Source organism: Pygoscelis adeliae, unplaced genomic scaffold (assembly GCF_000699105.1).
Source record: "Pygoscelis adeliae isolate BGI_AS28 unplaced genomic scaffold, ASM69910v1 Scaffold300, whole genome shotgun sequence".
Taxonomy (NCBI): Eukaryota; Metazoa; Chordata; class Aves; order Sphenisciformes; family Spheniscidae; genus Pygoscelis; species Pygoscelis adeliae.
The window spans coordinates 1,049,043-1,068,504 of NW_008824004.1; the positions used below are offsets into that span (position 1 = coordinate 1,049,043).

Sequence of the window (19,462 nt, forward strand, 5' to 3'; positions counted from 1 at the left end):
TGTACATGTCTCTTCCTAGCAAGAAGAACCTACTTGGATTTTAGTGTGACCTTGTATTAGACTGATACAAAATCAGTTACTCTGGGCTGGAAAATGAATTCAGGAAGGGGAATAAAAGATTACTAAAACCTCACATTCCGTTAATGGAATTTCTGAACCTGCACAGATTGTTTTCATTTTTGCAAAAATATACTACAAGGCACAGAGTGGCATTAATGCAATGTCAATCAAGAATTGGCAATTTCAGGCATATGATTTTAGGTTGAAAGCCATTCTTATGTTTTCTTATAATACTGTTCCCTTTTCTATTAATTATCTGTCAAGGAATAAAGTATGCAGACTAAGAGGTCTTACACAGTCTTGCATATGACAAGTTGTAGTACAATGTTTGCAGCTTTGATATGCAACTTGAATTTTAAGTGGAAAAATGTGGTCTAACAAACACACTTGGTATATGGAGTCATGCATAAGTTCTTTACCCTTTTCTTCTTTTCCTTAATGAAAAATTTCTGCTTTGAGTAAGAATGAGTTCAGTGCTGGAATACCTCTCCCCATCCCCTCACTCACGTATGTACAGCTTTAACAGTTTTGGGCTGTGTCCAAGCTAAAAATTATTATTCCAAAAGAAGTGGTTTGACAAGAGTTGTGAAGCTCCAAGAGAGCGAGGACCATGGAGGCAGCTGGATTTCACACACATTTGCTGAATCATGGCAGCATTTACAGAAGCCATGAAAACATTCCGTACATAAGAAAATGCATCTTTCTTTTAATATAAGGGCAAGCTCTCTGGTATATTAGGAAATGATGTGACCAAATAGGTGGTGTCATATGAACAAGTTACTTGTGAGGTGAGCCAGACCATGAGCCAGCTGGTCACAGGCACACTCTTACTCTGGTTAGTCTGAGATGGCTGAAGTTACCTTTCTCCATAATACCAGACTGGCAGTAAGGTTTGCTATCCTGGAAGGCAGAATGGAAAACAGCAATGGTGAACAATGCTGGGGTGTAACTGGCCAAAACAACCACCCATGGAGCCAAACTCCAAAACAACCGCCTATGTTTTGAGACACATTCCTTTATGTACTATATAAGTTTGAATTATTTGCATTATCCATTTGATAATTTCCTCAAAGCATTTAGAATCATAGAATCATTAAGGTTGGAAAAGACCTCTAAGATCATCGAGTCCAACTGTCGAATTTGGACGTCGAATTTGAGTTGATAGAGTTGCCATATCTGAAGCCAATCTGGAAATTTGGAACTAAACAGAGTTATATGGGTCTATGTCCGAGTCTACTTAGGGTAAAATGAACACCAATGTTTCTGTTAGCTTGTGAACCTTAGCATTTCTCCACACATCAGAGGTCCAGGGTAGGGGCTGAAGTTCTCCTGACAGTTCTCTCATCGTGTTTTATGGTTAGAGGCCTACGCAAATTGTTTGTCCTAGAGAGGTAATTTTTTTCATATCTGCCATAAGCTAGAAGTAGGCAGTTACTCTAGAATAGACAAGAGCTCAAAATGGATCTGTCCCCTGCCCCTTGCATAGGCCCAGAGAAGGATGTGGTGTTGACTGCTGCATCCCTCACATCTTCTCCAGCCATTTCTGGGAATTTGAGTGATATGATTACTATTGAGAAAGGAAATGGGAGGTACTCAATGAAAGTAAAAAGTTCAGCAATTTTACCAGCGTGTACCAGTATAGCGAGCACATAAAGTTGCTGATTTTCCAGAGCTACATCCATGTCATTTTTCCTGGAGGCAGTGCAGTCAGTTAAGGGACTGCGTTTGTGCCCTTTTGATAAAACTCTGCTTCACATTTCTGCGTAAAAGCTCTTCAAAGAAAAGATTCTGCACAGAAGAAATAAACCTTTGAAAAAGTGTTTCATGTTTTCTAATCTCCTTTTGATAAAAGCTTGAAACCATGAATTGAGCCTGACATAGAAAAAGAGTTATATCTAACAAATGGTTAAGGTTTGATGAAGCTGTAAGGGGTTCAAAACAGGAGATTATGTGAGTGTCAGGCAAACATAACTACAGGCATCTCTACCTGCTCTACCCATGATGATATTAACTAGGAGTTTGTGAGAGTCAATTGCTCAAAGAACCTCACAGATTTTGAAAATAAAGTATGAGAAGGTTGCTGCCTTCTAAGAAGGAATATTGATTTATTCCATCTTGTGAAGTTGATTTGTTCACATGATATAGTAACATAATATCAATATCATTACATATCTGTGTGACATTCTTGCACTGGCATAGAAAAGCTAAAAAACTAGGAAATTTCAGATCTGGCTCTCTCTGCTGTATTTAGGTGTTGTATGTGGTGTTTATCTTTTCATTTTGCTGAGGTACAAAAGCTATTTTGGGTACTGATAGAATGGTATGGTACGTTCACTCATCCACAAAGAGCTGTGGAAACACTAGGGCTAATCTGGAGCTAAATGCAATTCTGCATGGGCATAAACTACTGCTGACATACAAAGATCTGACAGTCTGTACAGATCACATTTCAGGTACACATCACCATTTTCTGATATGGTATTGCCCATGTCATAAATGCCACAGACTGATACAAGGATTACAGCATAACAAAAAGGTTAATTGAACTTTCTTGCCCAAACTTGCTAACTCCAGCTGTGAAAATATAAATGAGGAACAACAAAAAAACCCCCTACCTAAAATAACCCATCAAATTCTAAATAGGCCAGGGAATCAAGAGAAATGAACAATGATGGATGGAATAAATTCTATCATCGTGACCTACTCAGAGAAATATCCTGATATAAACTCTCCCATATTTTGAATTCAGGAACTGTTCATTCTAATTCTATGCTTGGTACTGATGAGAGTTGCGGAAATGCTCTCAGGTGACAAGACAATAAATAAGATTTGAGCTAAAATTGGAAAATTACACCTAAACATCAAACCACATAACTAACATGCAGACAATGCAGCATATGCAAAGCTGGAGTAATGCTTTTACAGAGATAAATAGTGTGAAATAAACTCAAAGCTACACTAAGCAGTAATTTCTCTGTATTATCTAAATGACGTGTACAAAGATTTGATTTATGCACTTGTGTCAATCAGTATGTGTTCGACTGTAAGGGAATTGCTTGCCTCTACATTCAAAGTCTGACCTAGCTTGTCTATGTCTTTGACTAAAAAAAATCTAAAGTATACAAAGCTCAACGAGAAGACCAAACTGACCAGCTTTTTCTTACTATTTAAATGTAACGAGCAGTTTAAATGTATATACTGTTTAAATATAACAAGCAATGCAAACAGCAAATGCTAAAAAAGTTGGTCAGTTTTGCTAATAAAGGCTAGTAATAGAAATAAGAGTTGCTTTAAGGCCACTGTGTCTTAGAAATACTCTTTGAAAGCATATGCCAGACTGCAAACTTGTTTATTCCAGAGCACTCTCTCTTTGTGCAGTGTTGGCACTCAGATGCATTTATGCAATAAGCCCAAAGATGGAGTGAGAGAGTCTTTTATAACACTTTAGTAACTCAGTAGGAAAACTAGCTTCAATGAAGTAACCCCTGAGTAGGTTTCAGTTAATAATGGATTATGTTCTTCGGCAGCTGAATTAAAATTATTTATAAAAAAACCCCTCAAACTCAAAAAATAAACCCACAGAACTAAATGAAGAGGAAAAGATTTCTGTCAGCTGGCTCCCGTAAGGGAAAAAAAGGTGACATCCAAGTCCACAAAGTTGCTGTCTCACCCATTGCTCGGGTACGTACTGTGTCTGCTAGGGAGGGGTAGACAGTAGCAGCTACCACAGCTGGAATTTACCAGACCCCAAACGCGTGAAACACAGTGCCTTCTGGCAAAAAAAAAAAAAAAAAAAAAAAAAAAAAAAAAAAAAAAAAAAAATAGGACCTATCTTTAAACTCTGGGATAGCCGAGCTTATTTGGAGTGAAAAAATTTAAGAAGAGCACACAGGAGCTCACCAAGCGGAACTAAATAGTCTTTGGCAAGGATACAGTGCTCAGTCCCGGCAGCACTTGGAGCAGCAGAGATCCAATTGGAAAATTACGTGCTCTACAGCCCTACCTTCAAAACCTTAGCAAGCAAATGCTTCATTAATTTCCGAGCACTTGTATTAGGCTTTATACCTATTAAAGCCTTGGTGCTGAGTCCCAGTGGTAGCTCAGACACCAAAAGTCTGTGAGATAGAAGGTTTGTCCTCTTGTGAAACAGTAGAAATGTCACAGGCTGTACTGTAGTTCCTGTCTCAGTTTGAGCTGTAGCTATCAATATATCATGTGTTACCAGTGTTATTCCTGGCTATCGGTAAGACTAATCCAGATAAGTCCATTTGTGTCTCACAGTATGCATGCTGTACGCTTCAGCAAAACAGCCACAGAAATCTCCATCACCAAACCCAGCAACATTCCCCCTTCCCAACGTCTGGTTTAATTAGCTGAGATGAAACATCTCTTTACCTTCCTGGGGCATCTCCCTTTTCATCAAACCAAACTTCTTCTCCAGAAACACCAATGAATGAGGATTTGAGGAGGAACTCCAAGAGCTTGCTGCCGTCAATTGGCTTCATAGCATCACACAGCCCAACATGTCCAGGGCAAAGGGAATGATGCATATTTTGGAGCCCATGAGCCATAGCATATATAGCATTGATGACAAATCCCATTTTACTGTCCTGCACATAGTTTTCTTCTAGGCTTTCATTGCCTAAAATAGTAAGAAAAAAGTGTTGTTATAAATGAAGATGAAATAACATGAACATATGAAAAAGCAGTGAGAGAGAAAAAGTTTTCTTATTTCTGTTATAAAGCTTTAGAAGCATAAATGAGGTGCCAGCCAGGGATTTTAATTAAATAAAAAAAAAGACCAAACCACTTTTTTTTCCAGAAATCTTTAATTCATTGAAAGTCAAATGCCTCATGAGAAAACACCAGTTTAATCAAATTGTCAGCTTTAATTTGTTCTTTTTGGATTTTTTGCTTGTCATTCCCCAATATTATTTATGCTAAGTAGGGTTAAACAGCCCAGCATCAGAATGATGCATTTCAGCTACAACAATTTTTTAAAGCAATTTGCTTGTAAATTTGTCTTTCTGTCACACTTGAAGATTTTTTTTTAAAATTTCATTTAAATTTAGTTGGCCCTTTTGAGGGCCAAGATAGCAATCTCCCTTTCAGTGTTAATAAGCAAACAACCTAAATCAGCATCACTTCTCAAGTTATCAGAACTAATCATTTTGGGATTGCTACAGAAAGTCAAATGAAGTTTGTAACACTAAAGGACTTTTTATGTAACTGCAGCTTAGAAGATCCTGTATGAGCAGACATTAAGCCTCTAGCAGTCCATTGAGCGGAAACAATGTGGCAGTGAAGGTTTTCCCCGCACGTAGGTTTTGGCTCTGATCCGCTGATGCGCAGGCACTGCCAGAGGGTACCATTTGTGGTTGCATTTCACATCAGACCCCACTGGGTCCTGGGCCATTCCCCCACTTCTTCTGGTCACGAGCTGCTGACTGCTGTCAGCGCCGACCCTGAGTCACGGTGGACCTTTGCTGCAGGGGTGCTGAGGGAGCTGGAAGTAAGAAACCTCCCTGTTTTGATTCCTTTCCCCTGAGTCATTTTTTCGCAATATGCTCCAAACTGCAAGATGCTTTTATCTGTAGACCTCCCACATCACTCGGTGTTTAACAGACATTTGCAATCCAGTCTTTGTTACTTTCTCTAAGTAACACCTTGTCTACGCTAGGGAAGTAGGATGTGTGAGAGACTAGGTGTTAACTGACACTTCTCAAATCCAGGTTGGAGAAGATAGTTGTCATTTTAATATGAAGAAAAGAGGAAACTCTACAAGCTCACTGAAACTTTCAAGTTAAAAAAGAGTTCCTTCCCCTAATGTAGATATGAAATGGCTTTCAAATCAAATCATGAAGACCATCCTTACATTTATCCTTGGAAAAGGCTCTGATTTAGTAGGTCTTCTCAGCTCGTTTGCCCTACAACTCAGAAATGTCAACTGGGGATTCATTAGGCTAGCAGAGATCCCAAAGGCAGGTATGTCGAGGTTTCTTTCTCTGGGTCTTCCTTGCACAGGACATTCATTGCAACTGGTCAGGGAAGTCTTGCTTCAGGAACTGTTTTCCAGATGAACATAGCAAACAGTTGTGATGGTGAATTAAAAAAGCCTTGTGAAAACAGCATAATCTGACTGAATGAGTTCATGTGTTCCTCTCACTGCCATACATTCACCACCAGCACCACCAAGCAAGGAGCAGCTGCAGAAATATTTCCCAGAGGCAACATATCTGCCACTTTCTTTGCAGGAGAAGGTTCATAGCTCCCATTCAAATTGCATGAAACCAACGCCATTCAGATCCATGTTCAGAAACGCAGAAAGAATAGAAACCTTATATATAAGCTGACAGAATATCTACCCAGGGAAGCAAAGAGTATGCCACTACATGTACCCTCACTTATGTACTGCATATAGCATGTACAGCATGGTCTAGACATCTGTTGCCTGAATATGTTCATGTGCAGTCTGTATGTGCTATCTCTAGGTGTGTTGTATCTGTTGATTAGTCCCTTAGGATTAACACACTGTGAATTTATTACTGATTCTGCTTTCTTGTAAACAGAAAATGAATGTGTTCTCCATCCCTGTGTGAAAGAGAGGCAGAAAGCCCCTGAGCTCGGCACGGCAGTCCTTTTGTTCTTGTGAAGCTTCGAGGCAGCAAGTCGCGTAAGAGGTCACAAAATGACTGATAGGGCACAGCACTCACTATCGACTGTTTTCTACCTGAGAGTTTATCTCAGATACCTCCTTAATTTCTCAATTAGTTAAAAAAAAAAAAAGGAACGTAAACATCAGTGACACTTGCAGGAGATAATGATAGCATCCATATACGTTTCCTGAGGCAAGCATTCATGTGGCTGCCGGAGGTAGAAAACTAAATGTAACAGAACTTGCCAATGTTTTAAAAAGAGGCCATTTCCCTCAAGTATGTATTAACTCAGCAAAGCATGCATTTGGTTTCTCATATTTCAATATAATATGCATACCTCCAAAAAGAATAAATATTTGATGGTGGGAGGATTTGCTTTAGGAGTGAACATCTAGCTTATGTTGAGGCTCCAAGCATATAGTCCCACACTGCAGAGGTGACTGCTTAACGTCACCCATAGAAATAATTGTACTGTAGTGGAAAGCAACATGTGAAGCATCATATGGTCATGAATTGTCTACAGATCAGTAGTATAAACATCCCTATATGTAAATAAGATATTTTCCAGTAAATCCAGTGTGAGAAGTCATGCTTTACCTAAACTTAATTTCCTGCAGCTAAAATCAATTTTATTTCATTTTCATCAGTATAAGTTATCAATATACTTACGCATTTGAGCTTGTAAAAATTCACTTATGACAATCAGGAAGAAATGTGGGGTTTTTTTAAAACAAAGGAAATCATGTAATTATGTTCAGCCAGAGACAAAACAGAGGCAATCAATGTTCAATTAAGTTTTCATAGAACAGATTTTCAATAAATGCAAGAACTATATTATGTTTGTTATGGGGCTTCTCTGTAAAGTTGTATTTTTCCTCAGTGGGTCTTTGAAGTGTAACAAAGGGCAAAGCAGAACTCTGGACTGTGAAACTTTTATTTTTCCTTCCTCTTTTACCCGGAAAAAATACCATTGATCTACAAAGACTAATTTGAACCCTAGGGTTTATTAACATTAAAAATAGAAAAGTACTTTGTTAGCTTTTTTTTTTATTTTAGGGATCTTAGCTTTCACTAAGCAAAGAAAAATTGTAAGCCATGTGAGTACTGGATTAATTGAAGTCACTCAAATTAGGCCGTTACTTTTTTTAATGACCTTGAAGAATTCCGCTGTCCTAAATTTCATACTTACTTATTTTTGTATTGGATGCAAAGCAAATCTTCCTTTAATAATTTCATTTTAACAGTTCCTCAATAGTTTGGGTCATTTTTTCTTATTACAGTTTTGGTTTTAGTCTTTGTTTCTGTCAGTCAATCTTAAAGCTGAAAAAGCAGGAGGGTATGCACACACATATACAACTAAAACAAAACAAAACAAAAAACAAACCCAAACACCACACTCTGGCTGCACACAACTGAAAAATGCTCCCAACACTGCTAAAAGTAATACCTAAGTAGAGGGGGAAGGAAGACAGGACAGACAAAAATTTCATGAGACACTGTGAGTCTTTCCTTTTACCATAATGTGCCTCAAATCTAACTAATATTAGCTTCAGCTAGGTACTTAGAAGGACCTGAATGTAAAACAACCACGAATTTAGTCTAGTGCCTTTGCTGTGAAGTCGCTGTCGGGCTAACAGTGTTCTCGAGAGCAGAGCGGGTACTCATGAAAATCCCACTTGACAAACAAATTAAGAAAAACTACGCTACCAGAATTATGGCTAGAAATGAGTTAACTTTCATTTATAAAGACAGGAAAAGTCTATGTTAATATTCAATAACAAATTAAGCACAAAGGATTACTCATTTGCAGTCCTCAGAAAGGCTAGGGCAGGAAGGAATTTGGGATGGAAAGAAATGTAAAAGCATTTTGGTTGGGGAATCTGATCAATACCTAGCCAGTTGGTAAATTTTGAACAAACACACACATTTGACAAAGAACACAGTCTGTTCACAGACGACTCTTGATTAGAATAAAAAGCAAAAATCTGTTGAATAAAATTGTTATAAACTATAATGTTTCATCTGGAATAGGCTGATAGTTTTATGGTTTGTTACTAACTGTCATCTGCTGAATATGCAAGGTCACATAAAAAGAGATTTTGTTGTCTTGGTCCAGTTAGTAACTATTATGAGAGCTATCGTCTTTTCTGGTGGTCCTGACAGAGGTCTGAAGGTCTTAGAAATTGTATATACTGCCTTCTTTATTTGTAGCGATCCTTCCCGGCACTGATATGCTTCGTGGGTAGGCCATACGAGATTTTAGCTTTGTTGCGAGTTACAACATCGTGTTGGGTTACATTCAATACGAGCGCTCATTTAAGCAAAAAAAATATTCTGGAAGCACAATCGGGGCTAAATTTCCCTGGGGAGATGAAATAAAAGAAATTTCCCATACTTGGGCTGCGTGTGTAAGAACTTGGCACAAAGCCGTGCCAAAGAGTAAAGAGGGGTCTCCCACAAAATGCCAGGTGGCAGAGCAGGGGTTACACCATGAACTGGTAGAGCAGTACCCAGGCTTGCAGCAAATGTCCATATGCATTGGAGAAATCACGGAGGAAGATTTCTTATGCTTCTTCAGTCCCAACATACACCACCTTAACCACAGGGTGGTCAAACACTGGAACAGGCTTCCTAGAGAGGTGGTCGATGCCCCAAGCCTGTCAGTGTTTAAGAGGCATTTGGACAATGCCCTTAATAACATGCTTTAACTTTTTGTCAGCCCTGAAGTGGTCAGGCAGTTGGACTAGATGATTGTTGTAGGTCCCTTCCAACTGAACTGAATTAAAAAAAAAAAAAACCAAAACAAAAGAACCCCCAACGAATCTGAGCAAACGTGCCCATCTGGCTCTGTACGAGCTTGTGCAGAGATGAGCTAGTGACATAGTATGTCCTTGGTAAACAACGAAAGTCACATATCTTGCAGTGTCTCATGTTAGAGAAGACCTGACAAACTTTGACCACGACAAATTTGTCTCATAGGATCTTGCAAGGAGCAGGGCAGAAGGCCAACGTGCTGAACTGATCAGTCATTTCAAATCTGGGTCCCTAATGGTAAGAGCTAAAGATTATTTTGGCAACTAAATGACACATGAAAGGTGATGAACAGACTTAGATTACTGTGATTTTAGTGGAATTTTAGGATATTTGGCTTCTTAGAAAAATTAGAGCACTTTTATTTGAATGCTTAACTACCTAATTATTATATCTTTGGACACATTGGAGAGAAAATGCAATCAATTCTACATTTCTGTTTTGTCACTGATTCCTTGAAATATTTTTTTTTTCATTTTGTTTAGTAATGGCTAATTCTCTGAATAACCATGCCAAACTAAGATTCTATGAAATAATTTTTGCAAAGGGTTTCATTTTTTTAAGCTCGTTTGCTGTTATTGGTTCAGATATTTTACAAATATTGCTACTTCGCTCCCTCTTAGATTCTATTTATAACGTCTTGCATTATCTAACAACAAAGATAACAAAATTATTTAACAAATTTCACTTCAAGGCACTGTAAAATGAATAACACAGGTTATAATGTCTCTAAATGCAATTACTATAACGATGGTGTGTTCAAAACCTGTGTACTAACTGTCTTTTTCTCTTCATATCACTTTCTTAATAACTACTGGATTCGGTTCATTAATATTGTATAGCTGAATGAAATCCTCACCTCTTGATGGTATAAAGAGGACTTTTATTCATGCCGCTGTGCTCATTATATCCAAATGTAAGTCACAGGCAACAAGTCAGATTAGTAAAAGTCAGTTATTCTATATGAAAATATCCAAACACCCATCTCTTTCAGCCCACAGTCAAATATACAGCTACAAGAATTTCTGAAGCTGTGTTTCAGAAGTAACTGCCTGTTTTCCAGGGAATTCCAGCTGTAGCTGACTGCCTATGAGGGAGAGGCCAGGAAATGCTACCTGGTGACCAGAACAAGCAATTGTGGATCAGGGCTGCAGGCTTCACTTGTCATGGGCTGCCTCACTGACCTTGCTGTCTCTATGTGCAAGCTAATGTGTCCGCAAACAATTTGTGGGAAAATGATATTTTTTTGTGTGTTTTATCAAGTCAAAAGAGGGTCAGAAAAAAAGAGGCTTTGTTTCATTCTCAATTAAAAAACAATTTGTAATTTTCATGTGACAGAATGATAGGCTGAAAAATTTGTCACACACCATAATAAATGCTTCATTCAACCTACAACAAATAATGCCATCATGGTAAATTATTGCTTCTTGTATGGCTTCTGCTCCCGGGAAACCAGTTATTATGCTGTTTTCAAACAAAAGCGGACCATATGTGTAATGGTTACTCCTTCATTTCCTACTCTGATGTCTGCATCTTTGCAGCAGGGAGGCAAGCTCAAGAGGCAGCTAAATACAGTGAAAGAGAGGAGATATACGACATACAGGGAGGATAGTAGAAGAGCTATCAGAAAGACACAAGATAAAACAGGTAACTCAATTCCCATTGTACGTGAACTATTTGTTTGACCGGATGAAGGTCCACTACTTGTCAGGTAAAGGTGAGGAAGGATGTATTATTTAAGAAAAAGGATCTTTCCTTAACTGCCTCCTGAGCATCATGTCACCAGTCCGTGGAAAATAATGCAGCACACTCTATAGCATTGCAAGTTGCCCTGCCCTTTGGCAAGAAGAGAGGAAGCAGAGCTTTCACTGGGGCAGCTAAAAGGAGGGAATATCTTACAATATGCGGGTTCTACACCAGATTTCAAAACACGCTGATAAACATTTGACATCTTACAGTACTCATGAAGCAATAAATGGAGTTCACAGGGTTGCAGACTTCATTTTCTGGATGTCATTAAATCAGAAAGGTTTTGCTTCCATTCTTCAAATGGTTTTTATTTCCCCAAGCAAAGAGATTCAATTCACGCAATTATATTTGATGTATTTTTCCCTGAAAAGCTAGGATACAATTACAGTTACCAGTTGAGACACCCTGCTATTTTCTTTCTGAGCATGGGGAAATCTATGGGTCTCCCAGATACTACTGCTTTGTTACATCTGGCGAATGTTGCTTTTTAATTGGGATTAGTGTACTTCTATTCTTGTATAAAACTACAGAGAGAAGTGAAAGCCATTCAAAAGCTGGGCATTCAGCAGAAGCTCCTAAAAAATTGCACTAGAATTCTCTATCTAAGGCATTAACAGGATGCTGATTGCAGTAATATTTGTATGCAATGGGTTATCTATTTTTACTAGCAAAGTTGGTCAAATAATTAATGAACCTTCTTCTCCTGGAATAAAGTTGATATTGAATTTAAAAGGGTTTGGATTTTTTTTTTACTTACTTTTACCAACATATCTTTCACAGATGTCAACTCAATGGCTGAAGGAAACCAAAACATGAATTCAGCCATCAAGGCACAGGTTCTCCTTCATTTCAGATGTCTAACACCTAAACTCTAGAAGATCAGCCCCCTTTCTAGATATACTATACACCACCAGTGTCTTCAGTTTCCTTGTCTGTTTTTGTGAGGACGCCACATTGTTCTTCAGTGTTCAAAAAGAAGCGTCTTCCTTTTGTCTCTCCCAGTGTGTCAGGAGCAGTGGGGAAAGATTTTAATTAAATGTACTTTCTTGGTTCTCCATGTCACGTTATGTAAGCACATTAGTGCTTTAAGAGCTTAGTGTCAAAGATTCCGGAATAAGACTGGCATACACAAATACAACAGTCCCACAGTGAAGCCGAAATATTATGAGGAGAAATGACTGCACAAGCTGCTGACTCACTCTAATCAGATGCGGGGAGAGTCTCAGAGTCGCTAGGTGCTGGGCAGGAGAAAGGGGACTGAGCAGTGCTGCCAGCCCTGCACCAGGTCTGAACTTGCAGGTCCAGCCCATACACCATGAAAGCTGGGAGCAAAACAAAAGGAAACTGATCTTTTTCTAACTGCTCCCGTCTTTCCCAGTCTACAAACTTTGCTTAGCAGACACAAGAGCCTGAAGCTCACTTCCCCTCCCTGCTCTTTCTGCCTCTCCCCATGGACATGCAGATTGTCACACAGCTATATGACTCCAGGAAAATCAGATCTGAGATGTAAACACCAAGTGACAATGCACATAACTCATGCTCACGCTGTGGGAGATGACAAAGCTGCATTCAAATGTGCCTGTGTCCAAGACAGCAGAGAGAGCTTTCCTCTTACGTCTCCTTTCTAGTGACCCAAAGGAGCTAAGCAGGGGATGAGAAGACCGTCATTTCCCAAAGGCTGGCTGCAGCGTCAAGCAAATGGGAAGGAGTGGGCACGCCTGATGTCTGTACCTGACAGTGCTGGGGCGAGCAGGCAGCGCACGTCTGGGTGAGATACTATGTATTCACAAACACTCCCAGCTGATGTGCAATGCTGCAGCCCCTCTCTGCCTTTGGAAGAGGCTACAGGGAGGCTGGAGGCCTTTGCAGCAGCTGGCAGCATGGTTATGCCAGCACTGCGTCACTGGAGTGGGAGGCAGGGGAGTGCAAAACACGCCTGTGGTGGAGAAAAAGTTCCTTTTCCCGTTCTCCATAAAACTGCATCGCCTGCTCTGTCTCTTGTGTTGCCTAGCAGTAGAAGAAAGGACTCAAAGGGAAATATAATGCACCACCTAAGGGCCATGCTAACAGCACAGCTGTCTGCATGCCAGCCACCCCAGGAGAGGGCTGTCTCTTCCTTCACTAGGCTGCCCATGGCAAGCTGTAGCTCTGTACCATCACAGGTTTGCAATCTACGCAGATTGTCCCCATGTCCTATCAGTGAGAGCTGAAAGAAACTGATAAGAGAGTTGAAAAGTTGCAAGAATACATGTCCACAGAAAGTGTTTATAGCAACAGGAAAAAGCAAGAAACTGGATAACAAGCAGAGACTTCCTCTACCAGTTAATGTATATGGCACATGCTGTTAAATACAGGTCTGGACAGATCCACTTATAGCAGATGGCTTGACAGAAGTTCACCAGCCTAATAAAGCTTCTGTAGGGGATGACAGTATGGCCTGAAGCCTCTGTGTTTCTTCCCACTGGGCTAAAATTCTTCATAAGGAATTTTATTTAAGAAAAAACCTAGGGTTTATGGCCCTATGAGGATGATTTGCTGAGATTCTTTCTCCTCTAAACAAGCCTGCAAGCTGGTATTTGAAACCTCTTCTGTACATATCCACTGCTATAAGCTGTTAAAGGCTTGGCAGGAAATTTTAGCATTGCTTCTCTTTGTTCCTAGCTTTTAGTGGAATGATCACGATGAAACAGCGCTGCAGTGAAGACTGTTTTTTAATGAAATAGAAACTGAAGGATACACAGAGTGTAGCTCAGTGCAGGGTAAAAAACCCAGCCCCTTCAAAAAAAAAAGAAAGATCCACACCCGTGATATTTGTATGTGTTCTTGCAATGCGATCAGCTTGAGAAATACAATTCACAGCATGTCCAACAGTGAAGCAACATAACCAAAAATTGACAAGAAGGTTAATCGATTACCTCATTTTGGCTATTATCTTAATTCCTGTCCTTTGCAATTAATAGACTGGAAAACAACAGAGGAAAATAACTGTCCCTATTTGAGATAAAGCAATTTCTGCACCTTGGACTCAGAGGCAAACATGGTTCAGTATCAATGCAAATGGTTTGAAAAGAAACATGACTTTGCATTTATATACCATTCTTTTCATGGCTGCGTTCATGAGCCAAACTGGGACTATACTTACAACTGCCATAACGCACATAAAATTATGAACGTTCATTATTATGCACGTTCTAAGGAAGATGTTTGGAATTAACTCCATCATGAAGCGAATAAGCTGTAAAGATATTTAACCTACTTGATGATCATAAAAAAAACAATATTTGGCCCTTCTAGCTTATGGAAATTAATCCCCAAATAAAATACTGTGATCACCTGTTGGAAGACTCATGGAACTGACCAGGAATCTGGCATGGAATGACAGTGGCTTATTAGTACCTACGGTCAAATACCCAAACATAATATTCAAGGCTTAAAACTAGAAAGCAATGAAACTCTGCTTGTGATTCTGAACTTGGGGAATCCATCAAGTCGGAAGCAGTTTAGGCTTAAAAAAAAATCTACTCTAATTTAGATAGGTAGGACATAACATTAAATGACATGTTCATTCTAGAAACAGGCAACATAGAAGATAATCTGAAGTGATTCCAGTACCTTTCTTAGAGACAGAGAGTAATTATGAGGGTAGGAAGGCTCTGCAGAGGGACCTGGACAGGCTGGATCCATGGGCCAAGGCCAACTGTATGAGATTCAACAAGGCCAAGTGCCGGGTCCTGCACTTTGGCCACAACAACCCCATGCAGCGCTACAGGCTTGGGGAAGAGTGGCTGGAAAGCTGCCTGGTGGAAAAGGACCTGGGGGTGCTGGTTGACAGCCGGCTGAACATGAGCCGGCAGTGTGCCCAGGTGGCCAAGAAGGCCAATGGCATCCTGGCCTGTATCAGAAATAGTGTGGCCAGCAGGAGCAGGGAAGTGATCGTGCCCCTGTACTCGGCACTGGTGAGGCCGCACCTCGAATACTGTGTTCAGTTTTGGGCCCCTCACTACAAGAAGGATGTCGAGGTGCTGGAGCGTGTCCAGAGAAGGGCAACGAAGCTGGTGAAGGGTCTGGAGCACAAGTCTTATGAGGAGCGGCTGAGGGAGCTGGTGTTGTTTAGCCTGGAGAAAAGGAGGCTGAGGGGAGACCTCATTGCTCTCTACAACTACCTGAAAGGAGGCTGTAGCGAGGTGGGTGTCGATCTCTTCTCCCAAGTAACTGGCGAAAGGACGAGAGGAAATGGCCTCAAGTTGCGCCAGGGGAGGTTTAGATTGGACATGAGGAAAAATTTCTTTACCGAAAGAGTGGTTAAACACTGGAAGAGGCTGCCCAGGGAAGTGGTTGAGTCACCATCCCTGGAGGTATTTAAAAGACGTGTAGATGAGGCGCTTAGGGACATGGTTTAGTGGGCATGGTGGTGTTGGGTTGATGGTTGGACTGGATGATCTTAGAGGTCTTTTCCAACCTTAATGATTCTATGATTCTATGAATCTATTATGAGAGCTTGACAAATAATTGTGATGATTAATTTGTTTTTCTTAAAAGCTGGACTGTGTACAAACTGCCTGCAAAATGACCACAACATGTTCTATTATTTATTTGAAATTATTATTTAACTTCTGCAGCAAGACATTATTTCTCAGCTCCTATTTTAATTAGAAATGAATATTTCATCTTACAAACAGAAATAAAATATGCCAGCTGATTTTTTTTTGTTCCTTGATTGAATGGTTTGTACATGTAATCAGCAAAGGCACTGATTTCAAATCAAGATATAGCATTTGAAATTTTATCTTATTATTTCTTATTATTTCATTTGCTGACTAAAATTTAATGCTGACGAAAGCATTTGAACAGCCAAGCTCAGCCTTTGCATTTAAAGGACATAGGCAACAGCACAGTTATTTCAATGGAAGATTCACAAACAGGGTGAATGGAAAGGAGGGCTTTTGCCCTGTCTGATCCTGGTCAGAGGCCATACTCTGATCTGGCATCACGATCCCCCAGTCCCAATTTATTCTTTGACTTTGCTTCTTCCTTTTTTTAAATTATTTTCTCTTCTTTTCTTCTGTTCCCTTTCTTGGGAATATGGCAGTAGGGAATTCAATTTGTTACTCTTACTGTGTGTCCTATAGCTTCTTCTGTCACTCCCAATCCAACAATAAACTATCTCTGAGCCTCTCTCTCAGACTCTGCAGGGTCCCACAAATGCCCATGCTCCCAAAGCCTCAGGCACCATTTTAATGTGATCGGCTATTATCGCAGAGACCTTGGATGTGCCTGCTTCTCTTGCTTTCTTTGCAGCCTTCCTCCAGTGCCATCCTGGATCCTGACCCAGTCTCTCTAAGGACAGGATTCCACAGAGCCCATTTTCTACATGACCTGAACTCCTGTGGAGAAACGATTAAAAAGAAAGAAAACCCAACCTTCAGCCTTCCCCTCTCCCTCAGGTAACTATGTAACCTTGCTGCCTTATTTGCTCACTCTATTAAAGACATATTTAGAACTACTATTCTTAACAGATCTGTTATTTGGAACAAGTTTAGCAGATAATGAGCTGCTGCTACTCTTACATGAGACAGGAATGAACACACTTAAAATTGAATTAATTTACAAATTTAAATAAATATTTGCAGATTTTTATGTTATTTGGCTAGCTTTAATCATGCTTTTCACTCAATAAAAAAAAAAGTTGAGTCAGATACCCTTACAGATATCTTATTATAACACACAATAATGGAAAAATGAAAAGCACAGGAAATAGGACTGATTAAATTTCAAGTGTCACGCTTTTATATGAAGCCTGAGACTTTATCTGAAAGAAAGAGACAGAACTCAGTAATTGTGCTGCAGCTTTCAGAACATTAACCACCTTAGATACTTAAATTAGGAACCTGATTGCATATTCAGGCACCTAATTAATTGACTTGATTAATACCTGAACTTCTCTAGCTGCTGTTGACTTCCATGGGAACTATGGGAGATCAGTACCCTTAAAAATCAGGCCAATTTATCTAGGTCTCAGAGCATGCACTTCGGGAGCCTAATTTTGGGCATCTTCATCAGAAAATGCTGGTTCAGAGTTGAAAATAAGCAACCTTCATATTAACCATAGAATGTATTACCACTGAATGGGGCAAAGAAGTTAACAGAAATCTAGTCTCAGTATATGTTAAATATTCGGCACCAGTACAACACCCAAAACTATTTGTCAGGGTCTTTAGATCAGAGTGGAAAACTATGATGAAAATAATAAAACACACATATGCATTAACCTATCCTCTCTGGAGATCTGTGCTCCTATCTGGCATGGAGACAGCAAATGGAACAAATCACATAAACTCTTCTCCATCCATTGATCTAGACCTGTAGACATCTACGTTCTAGCTCATGGTTGTCAGTGTATGGGCATGAGATCCCGAAGACTTCAAAGGTATGAGTCAATATCTCATGTTAACACCAGACCAAGTACTCCCCTCATGGTAGGATACCAGCTCGTGGCTGGCAGGCACAGACTAGCTGCCTAGTTGGTCTTTTCCTATTTTAAATTGCAGTGGTTCTGTATGAGTCTGAAGAATAGTCAGCAAAGATATCTAGTATTCATCACACTTTAAAACACTATTCATTTAAGATGGGTTTCAGAATTCTTGCATGACAGTGTACCGCCCATCAGCCAGTACTATTGGTTTTCTTTTTCTTTTATTATTATTCTAAAAGAACAAGCCACTTCTTCCTCACTTCTGTTCTTAATGTTAAGGTGGTATTAAGAACACCAGCATTAGCTGCCCCAGTATAAATCAATATGAACACACCAATGTATCTCACTTCTGCAGAAATACAGCTCCCTCCAAATTTCTCCTTTGCCAAGTTTACTGTTGGTTTTGCATTGTTTGTTTTTTTTTTAAATAGACCATATCCTCACACAAGAAACCTTCTGTCTGAAGAGCTAGCTTCCTGGAACCACATGGTTGCATGCTGATGGGGTGGATGTCACACACGCAACATGAGTAATCAGAGCACGCCCAGACTACACAGCAGCCCTGCAGCCACACAGTTGCACTCAGAGACTCCCCTTGCTTCCCGGGATCAAAGGCAGCTGCTGCAGCTGCTCTGGAGCTGAGAAGCAAAGTGGCCTCTGCCACCCTAACTAGCACCTAGTTGGACCATGTTATAATTTAACAGGGCACACTCACAGTTTCTGGTTTAAATTAAGTGTAGTTTTCAAATGATTGTTAGGAGGATCCAAATATTCCCTTGTAACCCTTGCAATATGCAATACATTAATCACAAATACACAGAACACAAAGATCCGCTTGATTTTCTCCTTAACTGGACATATGCCCAGAGCTGTGTTCAAGTACAGTATCACAGAAAAGATTCATTTTAAAGCTAAACTAAGATTAGAAACTTCTGAATGAGGTCTGCATGAGGACAATGCATCGCTGATTAGCAGCGAACTAGAGCTAAGCAAATCAGAAGATAAAATAAGTGGCCCTAATTTTATTCACATATTAAATTCAACAGAAAAACAGAAGCAGGATTCTTTCAGATCTGAAACAATTTTAAAAGCATTCATTTTAGCACACCTCCTTTTTTCCTGGGTGTAGCCAAATGTTTTCTGCCCAATGCAGAAAAAAGGGCTATCCAACCCAGCCAAAGCCAAATTACGGAAGTACTTGAGATCTCCAAGAAAATGGGCCCTTGTGATGTGAATTTTTAGACAAAATAAACCTGGAAAAACAGGCAGAGCAAACTGTCCTTTGCAGAAAGTAGACAGTACACTGCATAGCATGATGTGTAGAGTGCTATGCTTTGAAGAGAGCAGCCCTGATTTTCCATCCCTATAGAGCTGAGCCTGAATCCAGAGCTAAATTAAAGATTCAAACTTGCAGGTTCCTCCAAAGCTGCCTTCTGTTATATGAATCTCAAAAATCTGAGCTGCAGGAAAGCTTTGGAAATCATCGTCTCGCACCTTGCTGTGCTGCAGTGGCCCCCTCTGGCTCAGCCAGCAGCCCAGCCTAGCTGCAGTAGCTGCTTTCATTATTTTTCCCTAGTTCTCTCCACACTAGCAGACTTCTGCGCTCCCCCAGACCTCCCGGTATGAGTCGGAAGGCAGAAGTTTATTCTGGCAGCGCTAGTCTTTGGAGCACACACCTTCCATCAGATTATTCTCCCTATGGATACCAATACAG

General features: G+C 40.0%; 1 protein-coding gene across 3 annotated transcripts in view; it reads right to left on the bottom strand.

Moving 5' to 3' along the window:
• GRM1 (glutamate receptor, metabotropic 1) overlaps positions 1 to 19,462 on the bottom strand; it is a 202,331-nt gene that overhangs the window by 39,442 nt on the left and 143,427 nt on the right. For all 3 annotated transcript variants that reach the window (XM_009325395.1, XM_009325404.1, XM_009325412.1), the window contains exon 6: positions 4,456 to 4,702. In XM_009325395.1, the coding sequence (XP_009323670.1) occupies positions 4,456 to 4,702 (247 nt within the window). The remainder of the gene's footprint in view (positions 1 to 4,455; positions 4,703 to 19,462) is intronic.